A 17699-nucleotide genomic window follows, 5' to 3' on the forward strand; every position below is an offset into this window, starting at 1 on the left:
AAACAGCATCCCAAATAATCACTTGTTATAATCAAAGTATGCAGAAGAGCATCTCTGAATGCACAACATGCTGAACCTTGAAGCAGATGGGCTACAGCAGCATAAGACTACAGGCAGGCTCACCAGAAAATTGGAAAAACTGATGAGTTTACATTTCTGCTGTGATTTTGTATGGGTCAGAATTTGGCATAAGTAACATGAAAGCATGGATCCATCCTGGCTTATATCAGCGGTTCAGGCTGCTGGTGGTTTGGCAGATATTTTCACTTAGTACCAACTAAGCCTCATTTAAACAACACAAACTAGCTGAGTATTGCGGCTGACCATGTCCATGCCTTTACGACCACATTTCGTACCAGTCATCTTCTGATGGCTGCTACCAGCAGGATGACACACCATGTCACAAAACTCAAATAATCTCAAACTGGTTCTTGAACGATGAGTTCATTGTGCTCAAATGTCCTCCGTAGTCACCAGGTCTCAATCCCATAGAACATCTTTGGGATGTGGTGGAACGGAAGATTCACATCACAGATGTGCAGCTGATGAATCTGCAGCAACTGTGTGATGCAATCATGTCAAGATGGACCAAAATCTCTATGTTTTCAACACCTTTTTGAATCCGTGCCATGAACAAATAATGCAGTTCTGAATAAAAAAGGGGTATTATTGGCAGGGTGTATCTAATAAAATTTTTACTGATGTAAAGTTAACGTTGGGGTTAAAAGAAACCAAACATCCCAGTTTTCAGTCTGGGATTTTGATGGACTTCTCTTTTTTGTAATAAATACCATCACATCTCACTTGGACATAAGTCTCACTCACAGAGGTTTTAATTATAATTCATTTTACCTCACTATTAGCAGAATACAGCAACTTTTCATACATCTAAGAAAGAAAAAAAACCACCCAAGAGTCCCCACAAAAGAAACTCCCACTGAAATGTTAAATAACATTAAAATGTTTGATTGTAATGTCATGGACGTTTTACCATCATTTATACTTTTCTGGCTAAACTTTAAGCACATGGTAAATTAAAATGTTTTGGCAAAACTGTTTTTATTTAATGGTCTTAATATAGAGTTTATTTTGAAAGTCTTTTTCATATCCTTGCTCTCTGATTTCTTTGGAATTTGGTTTGATATTACTTAATTGGATCCTTAACCTACACCACACACATCTGAGCACCATCCAGTAATTGCATTATGTTTATATCTCATGCCCATGACCTGGTTATTGTGCAGGAGGAAGAGTTCAGATTGATGTATTACTGTAACGCTAACTGTGTTTCTTTCATCATCAGCTTCATTTGGCCTGTGATTAACTCCCAATCAAGAGGCTTGATTAAAAGTGGGAGTAAAAATATTCCATACATATTTTAATACCCCACTAACAAGGAAGCCAGCTCCCAAACTGCCAACAAAATAGATATACACCCATAACACGCACGCACTCGCACATACATCTCCCCTTTTCTCGCCTGAAAACACACACCTAAACATTTCACGGCTATCTCCCCCACACCCCCGATGCCGGCTATGTGGAATTAGAAAACCAACCCCGCGGTCTCATTAATTAATTAAACACCGTGTGCCACTGGCACCTGGGTACCGGTTATCACTGCCACTCAGACACACCATGATCTCAATAACCACCCCACCACAGGGCAGAGAGAGAGACGGGGAAGTGAAGGGACTGCTGATTCTTCTTTCCCAACTTTGAGGTAAAGACCTTTAAGGAGCGAGGAAACCAGACAGCAGCAGAGGGGAGACCGCGGACTCCGTGTTTCTGTGTAGGCGAGAACGTGGAACTCTTAATGGAGCCCGATCAGTGTTTACTGCTGCATGCTTTTGTTTGTGTGTCTTTTCGCTCGCTTACGGACTCCGCGGGACCGTTTTATCATCCACCCTAGCAGGGCCCCTAAATCACTGCAGCAACACGCTCCTCATCATTTGCTCTTAATGCTTCTGGATGTGGAAACAAAGCATGAACACACACATAAATACACACACGCTTTTTTGATTCCTAGCCAATGAATGGTTTGCATTCTTCTTCTTCTTTATTTTTTCTTTATAGAAAAACATATTTTGCAAATAAAAACCACAATTGTAATTTAATTGTAAGCAAAGAAATTTTTAGATGTTGTTCATGTTGATCTTAAAACAACAAAATTCTTTAATTTCATAAAGGAAACCTTACAGTGGACACCTTTGAGTAAAATCACGCTACAAACACTCATAAAATGTCTCACAGAAACCCTTTTTTACTGTTACCTAATATCTGTTAGAAGTTCAGAAAGCAAAAGACTGATTACTTCCTGAAAAATGACTCATTAAATAAGTTTTTTTTTTTTTATATTGTCCATCTATCCAACTGATTATCAACTTCCAATCAAGCACCAGCAGATCAAACAGTGGACAACAGATCAAATGTCAGGTGTGTAAAGCAGGGATTTCTCAGGCTAAACCATTCCTGAATATTAAACCGGAGTATGTATTTTACCCTATTTGCAAAAGTCAAACGTATCAGGTTCACATACATAAATTGACGCGAGGAGCATCGCTGCAATATTCCACACCTTGCTATCTATTTTAAATTAAATCATGGCCACCAGCACTAATTGGACCTATAGGGACAAATAATTTGAAGTTCTGAAAAATAAGTGGTATCGCTGTTGGTTTTGTTGCCTTTCAGCTTTTGAAATTGACTCAAAATGTCTGAATCAATATGAGATGAGGGATTTGAAAACTCAGTGCAGGCGAACCGCGCGACTTAATCAAACTAAGAGAAACATTTCTGAATATGGAATATGACTGAGATCCCCGGTGTCCTGCACAAAAGTGGAAAAATATAGAAGATACTAAATTAATATGGAACATGTAAGGCTCCCTATTATCATGAACTACTTAGAGTCAAGTCTATCTGGAAAAAATTAAGAGGTTTGACATATTGCACAACCCGTTTACAGAGCCTTATATATGGAAGGTGCCCTTTTGTCCATCAGTTGGCTTCAACTCACAGCAGCAATGGACGTCATGGGAATGTGCAACTATAATTCTTCCAAACTGACATGGAGACAGGTGAGCATTTATAATATATGCAGAAAATTTACAACAGTTTAGGTTTGTTGTTCATGCTTTCCAGTGCGACTGGATGTATAAAACCTAGTTATTAGCTAAGTTTTTGTTTGTTTTTCAGCCAAATTTCATGGTTTTATTGAATTTCTGTGCACCAGCTCTGCTCTTTGTTTCTGCAGATCGATCAGAGTGTGTCCACAACAGAGGTGGGACACTTGATTGAGTTTGCAAACCCATGGTTGGGTTGTCTCTTTGGAGTGTTTATATGGGAGAAGGCCAAGTTTTTCATTTTGGGTGTGGAGGTAAGAAATGTTTTCCCTGCTACACGCTGCAGTTGAGCTGGCTGTTGTGTCAGCTCAAAATGCAGTATGTTTATTTAAACTCCTCTTCTTTTTTTTCTCCCCTTCAAGATGAAAATGTGACACAGAAAGCATGCCGCAGCTTCCTCCAGATGATGATTCCAAAGTCGAGCAACGACAGCATTGTGAAGAAGACCAGAATTCGCACGTGGCCCATTACTGAGATCAAAGTGCCTCAAGAAACCCAAATCAGGGTCGTCAACAACAACAAACACCGAGACAATAAGCTGTCACTGTCAGAGTTTCCTGCACCAGGAGTTGAAATATGACCTGGTGAATTTCAACAGTGAGCATTTCGCCACTTTTGTTCAATACAGCTACGCTGTGTTCAACTAGGTGGGTGAGAGAGATACAGTAGAGTGGCATTAAATCAGTTGGTTTGGGTTGTTGATAAGCAGCGATTAGTTGACTTATTTTATACTCAAAGATGAAGTAATGAAGTGGCTCCATGATGTAGTGGTTTACACAATCATCTAACAAGTGAGAGATCGCCCATTACTGACCTGTTGCACCCATCGGCATGTGTGGCAACATAGTGCAGTTTTCATTCGTGCAAAAAGATTTGGGGTAAAATAATGCACTGTTTATTTGCAGTTTATGCACCAGAATCTGTGCGATAAACTACATTTTTCTGACATATTTTGGAGAGATTTTTGCAGTGAAGTTCAGATGACAAGTATCAGAAATATTGAAAAGTCTTCATAGCGTCATTGTTTAGCTGTTTTTTGCTGAGTTGGGATTCTCGGTGTCTGGCTGATTTTTCACCATGTTCTTGGTTTCTGAATCACTATCTGGTTTTAAAACACCAAGATGGTGAAAAGTCTCAGCTTGAGGTTTCAGAACAGATGTTCATTAATCAAAGGGTGATGTCACAGTAGCTATATCCATTTCTAAAGTTCAGAAGTATTTTCTAGAAAATTGATATTTTGCCAGTTTTGGATAAGAGAATACATTTCATATGTGGTAATTTTACCTTGTGTTCTAAATTATAGTGGACTGCATTTTATTTTCGAGGAATATTACTGGTCAAATGATCTGGAAAATAACCTTTAGTTGTACACCTGATTTACTGATCAAATGGGCTAGTCTTTTCAGATCTCATTTAAGAAGAAGAATCAAGCCCACCAGGATACAACTCAGATTCTGGAAATGATAATGCAGCAACGGGTGCATTATCATTTCTTTTCCTAATGAGCAAAATGAAACTCCTCTGCTGCTACTTTGTCTGAGAATGCTTTATTTAATAACTTGAGGCACAATCAGATTTATCCATGGCTTTAAGAATGCTTCTGTGCCTCCATGCTCACCCACAAAATCCTTAGTGAACTCTGTTAAAGGCCAAAAACTTACCAACAAAGCAAGCTCCATAAGACTCAGCAAACTATGTGTCCTCTTGTTTATTAAGACTTCAGGAATGTCAATAAGAGCATTTCTATACAGTAGGAAGGCTGTAGAGGGCAGCGCACAGACACAATGACCTCCCGCTATTCTCCTCGTTGATAATGACCCAGACACAGGCACAGGCACACTGCCCATCAGCCAGACCTCTAATAAAGCCAAACACTCTCTATCATCTACTAATAACCTCCATGCAGCAGTAAGAGTCATGGACAGGCCGGCGTCTTCTGAATACACGCCGGGGAACAAAGCTCCGAGCGGAAGTAGTGGAACGCATCCTGCTTATCGATCGGCGACTGTGCGCTGCCTGATGGCACACGGTGATAACGACATTCTTGTTCTTCATCCCCAAAACACACAAAGACAAAGAGTGCTGTAGAAAAGAAAACAACAGACAGACACACACTCAGACACAGTGCAAAACATTTCACTCTAACAATCAATCCTTTGGGTAGACTCATTTGGAGGCTCTTGGTTGCCACGCTGCTTCACATCCTCAACTTCACACACAAGAACACACTTGCAAGGTTGGTATTTTTGTAAAGATAGGATTGGAAAACTCGTTAGTCTTTTCTTAATTGGTATAGAAATTCCGTCCTTTTTTCCCCCTCGCAGCAACCTCTCCAGGGGAATGCTGATTAATAGTCCTCCAAGTCCTCATGATACTTCCCTCACCTCCTTGCACATATACACATACATCCTCGCTCCTACTCTCTGTAGTGCCGAGCCATCCATACTCAGCTTCACTGTTCAGCAGACGATCATTTCTTCACAAGTTTTCTCCTGTCTCTCCTCCAGCTTTCACATCACTGGCTCAGCCTGACAATGTATCCATACAGCTGGTCTGAGAAGGCTTGAAGAGAAAACTTATCTTCTACCCTCCTCCTCCCAGCTTGTCCCATGTCCCTGCGGAGGTGTGGCTCCCTGACGAGCCTCTCCATGGCCTTAGAGAAGGCCTCGGCCGTGGGCTCGCACAGGAAGCCCGTCTCCCCGTCTGCCACGCTCTCCAGGGGGCCCCCAGAGTTCACAGCGATAACGGGGCAGCAACAGTACATGGCCTCCACAGGAACTATCCCAAAATGCTCTCTGCTAGGGGTGTAGAGGACGGCGGTGCTGCCCTGCAGCAGCGCCACCTTCAGCGAATCTGAGGGGGAGCGGAGGAAAGTAACACAGTCCTCCAAGTGGAGCTGCGCTGCTAGCTCTTTCAGTTCAGTGTAGTGCTGAACATTCTCAGTGACGCGATCATCGTAGCCTCCTGCCACCACCAGGTGAATGCCTGGTCTCTGGCCAGGAGGAAGGCTGCTCCTCAGGGTTGCCAAAGCCGCCAGAGCCAGGCCTAAATTCTTCTTCCTTTCGTATCGGTTCAGAGAGAGAAACAGACAGGTAGTTCCCTCGGGGAGCAGTCCTTCCAGGCTCTGTGCTTCAGTGGTTGCCTCGTCAAAGGTACGCGTGTTGAGGGAGGGATAGAGGACATCTGTCTGGACTCCGCTCAGACTGCGGAAAGTCTCCCTGAAGATGCCTGCGGTGAACTGGCTGTTTACCAGAATCTAAAAGAAAGCATAAAGAGATTTGGTCACAAAGATCTGACATAAATCAGAGGTATTTTAATTCCCTATAACATGAACAGCAGCATAAGGCCTCTGATCACCAAAAAGTCTAAAGTACAATCAAAATGTCATCATATTTCTCTCAGGGCCCTGAGCTCTGACACCAGCTTACATGTGGAGATCAAATCCTTTCGCACCGGTGAATAGCTAAAGAGCTAAAGCAGTTGCGAGGAGAGAGAATTTACTTCTCTCAAACTTCTTTAGGCTGAAAAGCTAGGTGAGCTCTCACACTAGGTAATCTGTTCTGTACCCGAGCAAATTGTATCTGCAAAGTCCAGTTTCCTGGCCCATGAAAAGATAAGCTCATTGTAGTTGGGCTACACAATAAGTATTTAGTATAATTGCTAATTACACACAGGCACAGAGCGTCTTCAGGAACAGCTGATTGTGAACGTCGGCGGAGTTAGTTATTGAAAAAAAAACAACAATAAGGCAAGTGAGAGGATAGTGTTTCTGGACTTCCAAAAATCACCCCAAACAATCCACGAAAGCCATAAAATCATTCACTTAGTGCTCTGCAGGAATGCTTTTCAAGGTTGTACATCTACATGACAAAGTGTGAGAGAGAGAATCAAATTCAAAATGAGAGATTAATTTTCCACAGTGATTTAGCAAAACTCTTTTGACATAAAATGGTCAATCCCTTTATTCCATTAGTCTACAAATTAATTTTATTATTTTAATCATTTGTAATCAGATGTGCACCGGATCAGCCTTTGGTAGGCCCACAGACTCTGATTGAAAAGTGTGCTGGGGTTTTTTGAACTTGTTTAATTGGTTCACTGATTGGTTAACATTCCTTACTATTTTTATTATACAAATGAAATAAAACAGTCAGTCCTGTCCTGTAATCTGACCATGTTGCTGTGTGTGATGTTACGCACCATATCAGCCATGCCTGTGGTTCGTTCCTCCAGCCAGTCGATGGGAGTACGGTAAAGCTTCTTCAGGGCCGACTTCCTCTGAGTCAGCAGCTGGTCTGGGAAGTGACAGTAGAACAGAACCTTCTTCCTGCGGCGACCCAGTCGTAACACTGGGATACACACCGACACCTGGGGTCAAAGGGAACAACGATAAGATCAAAATACAGAAAATGTGACATGTGCCCATTTAACAGAAGTGCAAGTCATAAAACGGCTGATTGTTTTTAAAATGGTATTGTAGTGTTTAAAACACTGCACAAGGATCAATCAATATAAAATTCACCAAATCTGGAAAACAAATCCCACTGGACCCACTTGGAACCAGCAGGTTTTTAATTCCAACTGTAGCTTATTTAATGAAGCCATGTGTTTTATCAAGACAGAGCTTAAATATATTCTGCCAGCCCTGAAACTTTCCACCCCATTTTAACAGTAAAATGTGCGGATTCATAAATATGCTAAAGCTAATGTACCAAATGTTTAAAAATAAATAAATAAATCTGCTCCTTCTTCTTGAGATGCTCAACTGGGAAGCGCCCACTCACTGTTTTTCATTGAAAAAACAGCTAAGTCACAGAGAAGTTACAGTAAGTTATGAGACACAGTTTTCTCAGAAGAACTGAAAAAATATATGACAGTCATTCATGCTGCCTTTGCCTCCAAACGGGGTTTTAAAAAGCCTTTTTATATCCTCTCTCTTAAAATGTCTCTGGCACTTATTGTTCAATACAATTCACCTGATCACAGAAGATGACATCATATTCCACACCGCTAAGGAAGACCAGGTAGAGGGCCACATAGATCATCCTCAGGTAGGCACACAGGGCATGCAGGTAGCCAAACACACTGGTGGGTAGCCAGTCACCCACACACACCTATTAGAACAATAATAACAGGAGCAGTGACAAATGTGTTTACCAGTGACATAATTTTCTTTAGTAGCATAGTGCACTCTAACACACCACAGGAAGTTCCTCATCGAGGGTCTCAGAGAAGCAATGTGTTGGGTCATAATGGGCCGTCCAGATCTGAACGCTACATCCCTGAGACTTCAGAGCAACGGCAGCATCGACCACCAGCCGCTCCGCTCCCCCAATACCAAGGTCAGGATGGAGGAAAACTACCCGTGCCATCCTATAGACAAGAAGGAATACAGTTAAAACTGAGATGAATAAGGGCAAATAGCTAATTTTCCCAAATCAGAAGTACAAAGTTTAGATTAGCAGCTTTAAGGTTAAAAAGAAGTCAGTGTTAACCTCGAGCACAGATTAAAGACAGGTTAAAGAAAAAATACATTTTCTGTGGCATTCAAACAATCCAAAACTTGATGCTGATGAAAACAACAAACAGTTTTCTCCAGCAAAAGGTACCCAGGATTCATGCATCTAATCTTTGAAAGATTTCAGGGCTGCATTGTTGCCAACTTGAAGAATCTGTCCTTGTGGTTTTGTACCATCACTTAATTTATAACTTTTATCCCTGAAGGTACTTCAGAACTGTTGACAGCAAGGAAATACACCCACAGCTTCTGGCAACCACCCTGTCTGACTGTCACAGCCTCCGTCACCTATTTGAGGACAAACAGCTAGTTCACAATATAGTAGAGAGAAAAAGTCGAGCTAATAACAGGTTATTCCTGATTCAGATACCTTTTTTGCTTTAGATGACAGTTAGTACGATTATAAGCCCGTTTTAGACGTTTGTTCAGTTATTATTATAATGTGTTATCCGTCAACCGCGGAATTTGTAACGAAACACAACCACATCTTTAGGTAAAGTAATTTAGGCTCGGTTCTCTGCACTAACCTGTCCAAATGTACCAACCTGTGATTATGCCTGTTCAGCTGTCTGTAATACCGATCAACCGTCCGACAAAGTTACCGTTTAGACGCCATCTTGGCTCAAATCAAACGTTACGACTAGACTCACCCCGCTTCATGCTTGAGCCACAATGGCTAGCGTTTCCTCCGACGTGACAGACACGTCTCTTTCAGAACCGAGGGTAATCAATTATTTGCCTTTGATTTAATGTACATATTTATAAACAAATTCAAAACATTAGAAATAAATATTTTTATAATTATTATTTAATAACTCAAAAATGCATAAACACTTGAAATGATTTTCTGTTGAGTGTGTTTTTTTGTACTAAATGCGGTCAGTTACTCAGGCTTCTATTTGGTCGCCTACTTTGGTCTTGTGTTTTGCAGTCGTGTCCTTTTTAGACGAGCGTCAGCTTTGTGGGCTCTCTTCTCAAGTTTTTCACACACTGACTGTGTGCCGCTCCTCCGACGTGGACATCAGCTTGAAGAGCTCCAAAGCGTTTTAGCTCGCATCTGGACAAATAAAACAAAATGGTAAGCTCCTCAGATCTGACTGGAACGGCTACTACTGGTCACGCTAGCCTTGTCCACCGCATTCATTCAGCACTCAGCTGTTAGCTAGTATGCTAACGTTAGCTCATCAATTGTAGACGTGGCTCTTTTAACTACGAATTAAAGGGTCTCAAGACAAAGTTTCAGGCTATTGTAGTACTTAATTAAATAAATGTTAAATATATGTGACTGCTTTAGAAGGAGATTTGGTACTTGATGCTTGATAGTAACTGTATAAGTACCCAGCCAGAGTCTTTGTAATCTGTTATAGACGTAATATACACTTTAAAGCCAAATATAACTTATTTATACACGAAGCATTTATTGAATCTCATGACAGAGTGCTGTAGGTTAGTTTTAGGTGTGAAAATGTAACAGATATGAGGGTTTGTGGTTGAATGCGCTGTAACATTGTCGTATATTTTAAACGTGCTGTTTATTTTCTAGCCTGGACCAGCAGCAAGTGCCACCAATGTTGGAGCCTCTAGCAGATCCCCCAGCAAGACAGTGGCTCCCCGTGCAGCAGGCTCCACAGTCAGACAGAGGTATGCATACACACACTTTATGCCATCAGCATTTTAAGCTAATGACAAAAGGGCACAGAGGGTGTCCTGAGGAATTGATAGATAATGCAGCCTTCATTGTCTCTACACCCAGTTTAACACCAGATTTTCTTCCACCATCCAGGGAGAGAATATCTTTTGTAAGAAAGATAACTGTGCTGCACAAACACCTTACAAAGCTTGCAATTACCCCCCTCTCTCTCATACACACAAACTCACTCACTCAGTAGTGACCCATCTATTAATGTCGTCATCCTGTGAATAGGTGTTGATAATTTGTGTGTGTGTGTGTGTGTGTGTCCACGTGTGTGTCCACGTGTGTGTGCACGTGCGTGCTCCTTCCCATAGATTAGAGCAGATAGATGTTATGCTGTTGGCTTAATCAGTGTGTAATCAGAGACTCACTGCTTCCTCTCAGTCTCATTATTACCCATTACTACCACCATCTTCATTACCTCATTAACCTCTGTTTAATCTCATCCAAAGAATGAAGCAGCAATGACTCAGAGTGCTCTTTCATCAACAGCTGCTGTAGCTGAAATTAAATTCATAATAAGCCGTAGTGTATAATAGATCGCACTGTTGTTGTTGATTTTTTTCCCCTCTTCTGGTGATTTATATATGGCAGCCTAAAAGAAGGTTTTGATTTGGTTTATACAGTTGAATAAAGTTAAAGTCTGATAAACTTTGCCAACAGTATGATTGACAGAAATTGTGTTGTGCTTGTTTTTTAAAATCCGGTTTCTTTTCCATTCTGGAAAAGTGTTGTAATGTGATGACATTTTTAAATTTTTTTAAGAAATAGCTGATTGTTGGTAGAATAAAAGATCGTTTTGCATCTGTGTTGTACAGGAAAGCTACCAGCAGTGGTACACGCAGCGGTGGCAGGACCACGGGATCTGCTGGCACAGGCGGCATGTGGCGCTTCTACACTGAAGACTCACCGGGACTCAAAGTGTAAGTATAGTTTATAAAAGTTTTATAGCCACAAACCAATCCAGCGTTTGACATTTTGACTTTCGTACACTCGCAACTCCAAAACTAATCCTCAGGATTTCCGACACTCGCCATGTTTAATGGTGGGAAATTGGCCAGACGTGACTCGGCAGTAAAGCAGTTGATGTATTCAGCCTAATAAGAGTGTGAGTGTATATACACACGTAATTATGTGAGGAAAGTACACATTTAGAAAACTCTCAAACTTATATTCTGCTCCATCCTTAACGCCCAACCCCCTCCAACAGCAGAGGAGGCGTCCTGCCTCCTGGCCATAGCCAGTCATTGGTTGATCAATGGTGCCGTGGTGGTTATTGAGTGCGTCTCTCCAGCGGTCGAAGGAGGGCACGCTCGCCGTATACAGTGCTGTATATCGAGTGCATGTTTGTTCCTGTGTTAGACACCGGCCTCAAAGCTTCATTAAAGGATCCACTCTGAAAGGTCAACTCAATTACAGCCTTCTGACAGAGGGGGGAGGAAAGGGAGGGCCGCGGAGGAGAGGGTTGGCATGGCAATGCTTCTACTTAGCCATGCGCTCCTCCACCCCCCCCCCCCCCCCACTCAGAGCCTCCTTCAGAGATGAGAGCCCCTTCCTTGTTTCTAAAACTCATCAATAAAATCAGCCTCTCCGCTAAGACTCGCACTCTGGTTAGGGTTACAGCAAAGTGTGTGTGTGTGTGTGTGTGTGTGTGTGTGTGTGTGTGTGTGTGTGTGTGTGGTTATTAATCATCGTCTCATTGTTGTGTGACAGCGGTCCGGTGCCCGTGCTGGTGATGAGCCTGCTTTTCATCGCGTCAGTCTTCATGCTTCACATCTGGGGGAAGTACACCCGCTCTTAAGCAACCCTGGCCTGATGACCTTTGACCCTGCGCCTCAGTTTCTTAACTCTTTGGACCTGGACCAAACAACAAATGAACCACCATACCCTCCCCACGTCCTTTTCTCTGCTGTCACTACAAACACACAAATTGGATTTTTCTGTACACGATCTTCATCTGCGTCTGACTCTGGTGACCACCTTGTTGCTCCTTCCCATCACTGTGTGCATGTGTCACACATGATGGGGTGAATGGAGAGAAGCGGTGTCGCTGTCCCTTTCAAGCAGCAGGAGTAGCCTGTGTTCACTCCAATGCTGCATGAATTAAGTGCAGTGCCCAAGGACATAGTTGTTTTCAGGCCCCCCACCAACATTTCTCCCCGTAGCCTGAATTCCAATTTAATTTTTTTTTTTGTTAACAGCATTTGTACAAAATGTGATTGTATTATTGTACAATAAAAAAAGTAAAAATTAATGTGTGTGTTTTTTAAATTTAACCTTACTTTGTTTGACTAAAAAAAAAAATCTTTTGTTTTTCAAGTCATTTGAAGTTGAACGAGGCTTTTTGTACACTGAATGAGGGGACAAATATTCTCTGCCGCGTTGTTAGTGACAAGTGAAGTTTTCTCACTTTTAACCTTCTGTATCCATTACCAGACTACTGAAAGCCGTGCGTTTTCACAAAAGGCATTTACTAGTGTTTGTTTCGACTAAAATTAAAGCCTTGATGGTGCTTTTAGATGGATAAAAACAAGGATATTAAAACAGAAATTGAAATGTTAAGTGTTAAGTTTCACTGTGATTGGCAGTCCACTAAACACTTAAACAAATTCCAGCTACTTGTAATTTATCCGACTGAGGCTTTGGCTGTAATTCAATAATCCTATTTCATGTTCTTTTTGCTAAAAATTACATTTAAGCTCATCCTTTACTCAGTTTTAATTGCGTATGCTTGCTGTACATTTAGCAACTGCTTCAAAATTAAGTTTGAGTCGATGAAAGTTGGCTTTTTAAGTTTGGGTCTTACACCCGACTGCCAAAAGGTTGTTTTTGGTTTTATTTGTACTGGCGGCATTAAATGTGTCATTCTGCAGACTATAAAATCTATAAATACAGGCAGTTACTGTGTAAACAGTGGCAGAAAGGCCACAAGGCAAACCTTTGAAATCATTTCAGAAATTAAATATGTTAGCATTCCTTCTTTCTGCCCGAATGTCTCTTTACATTTCGGGGCAATTGTCTTTGTGAATAAAGCTCATATAGAAACCAGAGAAAATTTAATTACAAAAAGCACAGCTTGCAATAACTTTTAATGTTGACCAAACCACTAATACGAATATGTACATCTACATGATCACTAGATCCAAAATCTATCCTAATTGCCACTCCTGTGAATTTTGCCCAGGTGTGTTATTTTCTTCTCCTGAAGGGGGCGCTGCAGACTACTTTCTGAGCGCCACTGGCTCAGTAGGTACGAACTCATAAAGCTGTTCTCTCTCAGGGACAAGCATGAACACATGTTACGCCTAAGTAGTGATTTATTTAGCCCGGGTGAAACATTTTTAATGATATATATTTCTGTATGTTCTTCTACAGCTACAGCTATACTTTATCATGTTGAGTAGATTTATATTGAAAGAAGTAGATGAGATAAATAGCTGGAGACATCAGTTTAAACCAGGTGGATCATTAAAAAGTGTATTTTCTCTGGTTTCACTGATGCTGAGAGACCATTACTGACAGCTGCAGGCTGGATGTTTTTGTACTGTAGAAGAAGTTTTGGTCCTACGTGCATCAGGAGGTTTATCTGCGTTGAATATGTAACCACCAGCTGGCATGGCCTTGTGTGTGTGTGTGTGTGTGTGTGAGTCTGTGTGTGTGTGTGTGTGTTAAACCTAGCATTCGTGTCCTTTTCATTAATTCATTCTGTTGCTATGGCTTTACTTTCCATAAGGCTTCCAGTTCTCGTGGCAAACTCAGGCACTATTGCCACATCACTCTCCCTGTCCTACACACACACAAACACACACACGCACACTGAAAAATACACTCACAGACTCCACGGCCCAATTCACGGTGGCACAACACGGCAGTGAGCCAGAATAATTCAACATAATAATTAAATATGGAGGAGCCATGGTAAAGCTGTCCCTCAGGGTTCAGGAGTCAAACGGGCCCGAGCAGCAGTGTGTGTGAGCGCTGTGACCTGTAGTTTCAAACTCCTCCTGACACCATCCAAACACGTCAGCTCAGCATTTCACTCAGGGAGGAGAAGGAGGTAGCTTTTATCTGCTCATTGCTACTGCTAGAAAGGTCACTGCATGGTTCACATAGATCTGTAACCTTTGTATGTAAGGGACTAGTTTGTATACTGACAAATGAAACTGAATCTGTATTATAAGTCAAAGAAACGCCATTAAAAAAAAGGCACATGAGCATCCAAGTGCATCATAGGTCTCAAATTACCCCCAAAGAGTCCTGAAGGGACATTTATTAAACTGTAGCCTATTTCCGATTTATGTATTCCCACTGCATATCAGATTATCTGATACAAGATGTATGGTTCACATTCATTTCCACTACATCAAAGTTGTAATTACGTGCATCTGCATGCTTGTTAAGTTACAGTCAAAGCCTTTATTTCCTGAACATGCACATGTGAAACGTGGTCTGTCTTGTGGAAAGAGGAGAAGGAAAGAAACGAAAAGAAGCTTTCTTCAGAGTGCTTCCTCCCTGTCTCTTTTTCACCAAAAACCCATTTCCTGTGAGAAAAAAAAAAAAAAACCCACACACATGCGTTCACAGGGGATGGTCCCTTACACTGAGAGAGGTGAGAGAGGTGAGCACATGTAGATACGCACACTTGAGGAAACCTGTAAATAGGTCACATGTGTTTTCTGTTCTACATGACACATGCAGCTCGGGGCTTTGGCATGGAGGTGAAAGAAACAGTCTCTGAGCCCGTGTCGCTCTCCCGCTCGTCCATCGCACACATGCTCGTGCTCAGAGGTGTCCCACTGCGCAGGCAAACACAGATTTGGGGATTTCAGGTGCAGCTAAAGGCTTGTGATTGAAATTTGTCCTTCCTCTATAAGACTAAAAAAATATTCTTTACACGAGAGTAAAACTTTCGGCACATTTACATTTTTCCAGATTTTATTGAAAATCATGCAGGGTAATTGTATAGTCAGGGCAAATAAAATTAAAACATCACAGAATTGCTTTGTTTAGCAAAAATGTAAGAAACCGCCCTTTTCAGGCACAACAGCTCACAAGTTCTTCTACTTGACGTTTACTTTGCTTCCAGCCTTCAGTCCAGTCTACACTGAGGTAGCTGCATGGAGTGGAGTTCTTGCTTCTGTTTTTTGGGGGGTCTTCGTCTTGCAGTATAATGAACGCCTGGTTAATTAGGTTGTGTCACTGAAAAATACTGGAGAAGATCTGTCGAGAGTGAAGTGAAGGCCGCCGGAATGACGTGGACCCAGCTGAAGAGAACGGCCCAGAACACAGTCCATTGGCGTGATGTTGTTGCGGCCCTATGCTCCACCAGGAGTCTACAGGAAAATTGAATTGACTGAAAAATACAATGTTAGGCCTTTGGGTTTGCCGTTTGCTTTACACAAGTTTAGATACCATCAAGCTTCTGTGTTTAACAGTTGGTGTCACAACAGAAGAAGGACCATTTTTAACCTCTTCAATAGTATTTATTAGTCTAGAAGACTTTCTTCCAGTCTCCATTAACACACTATTTGGTGCCCAGGCAACCATATTTTGTTTGTTTTTTAACACTTTTTTTTATTGACACAAAAATTGCAAAACTTGCAGCACAAAGTCTTTTGTTCACAGCTGAAAAAGAGTGAAACCAAGATTTGCTTGCTTTGAAAACTGCTGAGTTTGAAGCTGTCGTCCTGACAGCCACCTATCACGTGATCGACTGTCTCTTGAAACTTGTCTTCTAATTCTGTTGTGGTTTCGGATTGACTGGAAAGCCTTCAGTCGAAGTTTCCTCCAATTCCTTTTCGATTGTAGTCACCTGGCTTTCTTTTTATTTGATTCTAAAGGAAAATGCTTAACTTTCAGTGGTTCTAACGATCTGACCATATGCATTTCTCTGCAAAAATCAAGACTCATTTGAGCTTGCATCGTTTTTTAAATCTTCTGTCGTCCCATTTTGGTGAGCTCGTGTGAATTCTGTTTGTAGTTGATGCTTCAAGATTCAACGTGTTGTGCGTTAAGAGATGATCTTCTACACAGCTTGGTTGTAATTAGTGGTTATTTGAGTTACTGTTACCTTCCCGTCAACTCCAACCAGTCTGACCTCTGACATCAACAAGGCGCTGAGAACTGACGCTTATTGGAATTTTCTCTTTTTCGGACCATTCTCTGCAACAGGGTCAGAGATGGCTGTGTGAGAAAGTAGATCCAGAAGATAAGCAGTTTCTGAAATACAGTTTGAACTTAAGCAGGTCATCTCGGCTATGTCTACATGCCTAAATGCTTAGTTTTGCCACCATGTGATTGGCTGATTAGATTTTTGCATTCACAAGGGGTTGAACAGTTGTATCTAAAAAGTGGCTGGTGAGTGTACTCATGCTACAGACAGAATCACTTAAAATGCTAGGATATAAGGATATAAGTTACAGCCTATTCTAACAGTGCTTTGACAGACAGTCTGAAGAAATCAATAACGTTCGGGACACATGTATTAGCTTCCAGATTGTAATTTTTGTCCACTGTTTATTAATATAACTCAGAAATCTGCATTGTTCTTTAGCTTTTGGTGATCTAAACTCTGTTTATAACCTCTTGAACCACTTCGGGTCATTCACTTCACTTTAACTGTTGAAATTTCAATAAAACTGGGGGTGTTCGGAAACTTTTGACCAGCCGTGCATGTCAGGTATGAGCATGTGTGTGCATGTGCGTACTTTTTGAGCAGATCACATGGTTGATAAAGCGTGCAATGGCTGGACGGGCGGATAGAATCGATCCAGACTTTTTGACCAAGTGAATCCTGAAGGATGTCCCAAAAAACTGAGGACTGGAAGAGGTTATACTGGGACACCTGTGACAGGTAATGGCAAATGTCTGAAAACTGCTCACAAGCCAGTGGGCAAGCTCACTTTTAGGTGTATTGTTTTAAGTAAAGGTGATATCCCATTTTGCCCTGTATTACCGTTATTATTTCTATTTGTACGTTTTACTGACTTTCCATACTGTTTCTGAATTTTAAAAAACAGAATAAAGGAATAATAAAAATAATATAAGATAGTACAGGAATGAGAAAAACCTGTCATTTTATATAATCTGCATTTTTATGAATGAGATTGCATCATAATATTAACTATTCATACATACTATAACTTGTGACCTTTAGAGTTTGTGCCAGTTTAATATCTTATTGACTTCATCATTAATTTCACTTATGCTCTTTACCATTATGTGCGCTACTTTTATGATACTTTTTTTTGTTATTATCCACTTTAAAGCACACTTTGTAGACCTAAATCTTTACACCAGTGCCTGGAAATTCTTCCAGAATAAAGCATTTTTACTCATAGCAAATGCGTGCAGCTGCTGTGAT

General features: G+C 41.2%; 2 protein-coding genes across 5 annotated transcripts; one reads left to right on the plus strand and one right to left on the minus strand.

The window, feature by feature from the left end:
* Positions 1-4653: 4653 nt before the first annotated feature.
* Positions 4654-9334, minus strand: alg2 (ALG2 alpha-1,3/1,6-mannosyltransferase). 4 transcript variants are annotated; one of them, XM_040029628.1, is made up of 6 exons: positions 9189-9265; positions 8735-8931; positions 8327-8498; positions 8102-8239; positions 7326-7493; positions 4654-6381 (listed from the first exon to the last, which is right to left on the minus strand). In XM_040029628.1, the coding sequence occupies exons 2-6, from the start codon at positions 8743-8745 to the stop codon at positions 5641-5643; spliced, it is 1230 nt and encodes a 409-aa protein (XP_039885562.1). In that variant the 5' UTR covers positions 8746-8931; positions 9189-9265; the 3' UTR covers positions 4654-5640. The 4 variants fall into 4 exon arrangements, with proteins under 4 accessions (XP_039885562.1, XP_039885563.1, XP_039885565.1 ...); XM_040029629.1 differs by lacking the exon at positions 9189-9265 and adding an exon at positions 9014-9182; XM_040029631.1 differs by lacking the exons at positions 8735-8931; positions 9189-9265 and adding an exon at positions 9294-9334.
* Positions 9335-9584: 250 nt separating this feature from the next.
* Positions 9585-12579, plus strand: sec61b (SEC61 translocon subunit beta). Its single transcript, XM_040029633.1, has 4 exons — positions 9585-9721; positions 10187-10284; positions 11155-11259; positions 12050-12579. The coding sequence occupies exons 1-4, from the start codon at positions 9719-9721 to the stop codon at positions 12135-12137; spliced, it is 294 nt and encodes a 97-aa protein (XP_039885567.1). The 5' UTR covers positions 9585-9718; the 3' UTR covers positions 12138-12579.
* Positions 12580-17699: the final 5120 nt, after the last annotated feature.

Source organism: Simochromis diagramma, unplaced genomic scaffold (genome assembly GCF_900408965.1).
Source record: "Simochromis diagramma unplaced genomic scaffold, fSimDia1.1 OVJJ01000361.1, whole genome shotgun sequence".
Classification (NCBI taxonomy): Eukaryota; Metazoa; Chordata; class Actinopteri; order Cichliformes; family Cichlidae; genus Simochromis; species Simochromis diagramma.

Coding starts and splice junctions, on each gene's coding strand:
- alg2 (XM_040029628.1), bottom strand. Junction 8,240..8,326: donor TCGATGAGGAACTTCCTGTG/GTGTGTTAGAGT, acceptor TTGTTCTAATAG/GTGTGTGTGGGTGACTGGCT. Junction 7,494..8,101: donor ATGTCATCTTCTGTGATCAG/GTGAATTGTATT, acceptor CTTTGACCCCAG/GTGTCGGTGTGTATCCCAGT.
- sec61b (XM_040029633.1), top strand. Junction 10,285..11,154: donor GGCTCCACAGTCAGACAGAG/GTATGCATACAC, acceptor TGTGTTGTACAG/GAAAGCTACCAGCAGTGGTA. Junction 11,260..12,049: donor GACTCACCGGGACTCAAAGT/GTAAGTATAGTT, acceptor GTTGTGTGACAG/CGGTCCGGTGCCCGTGCTGG.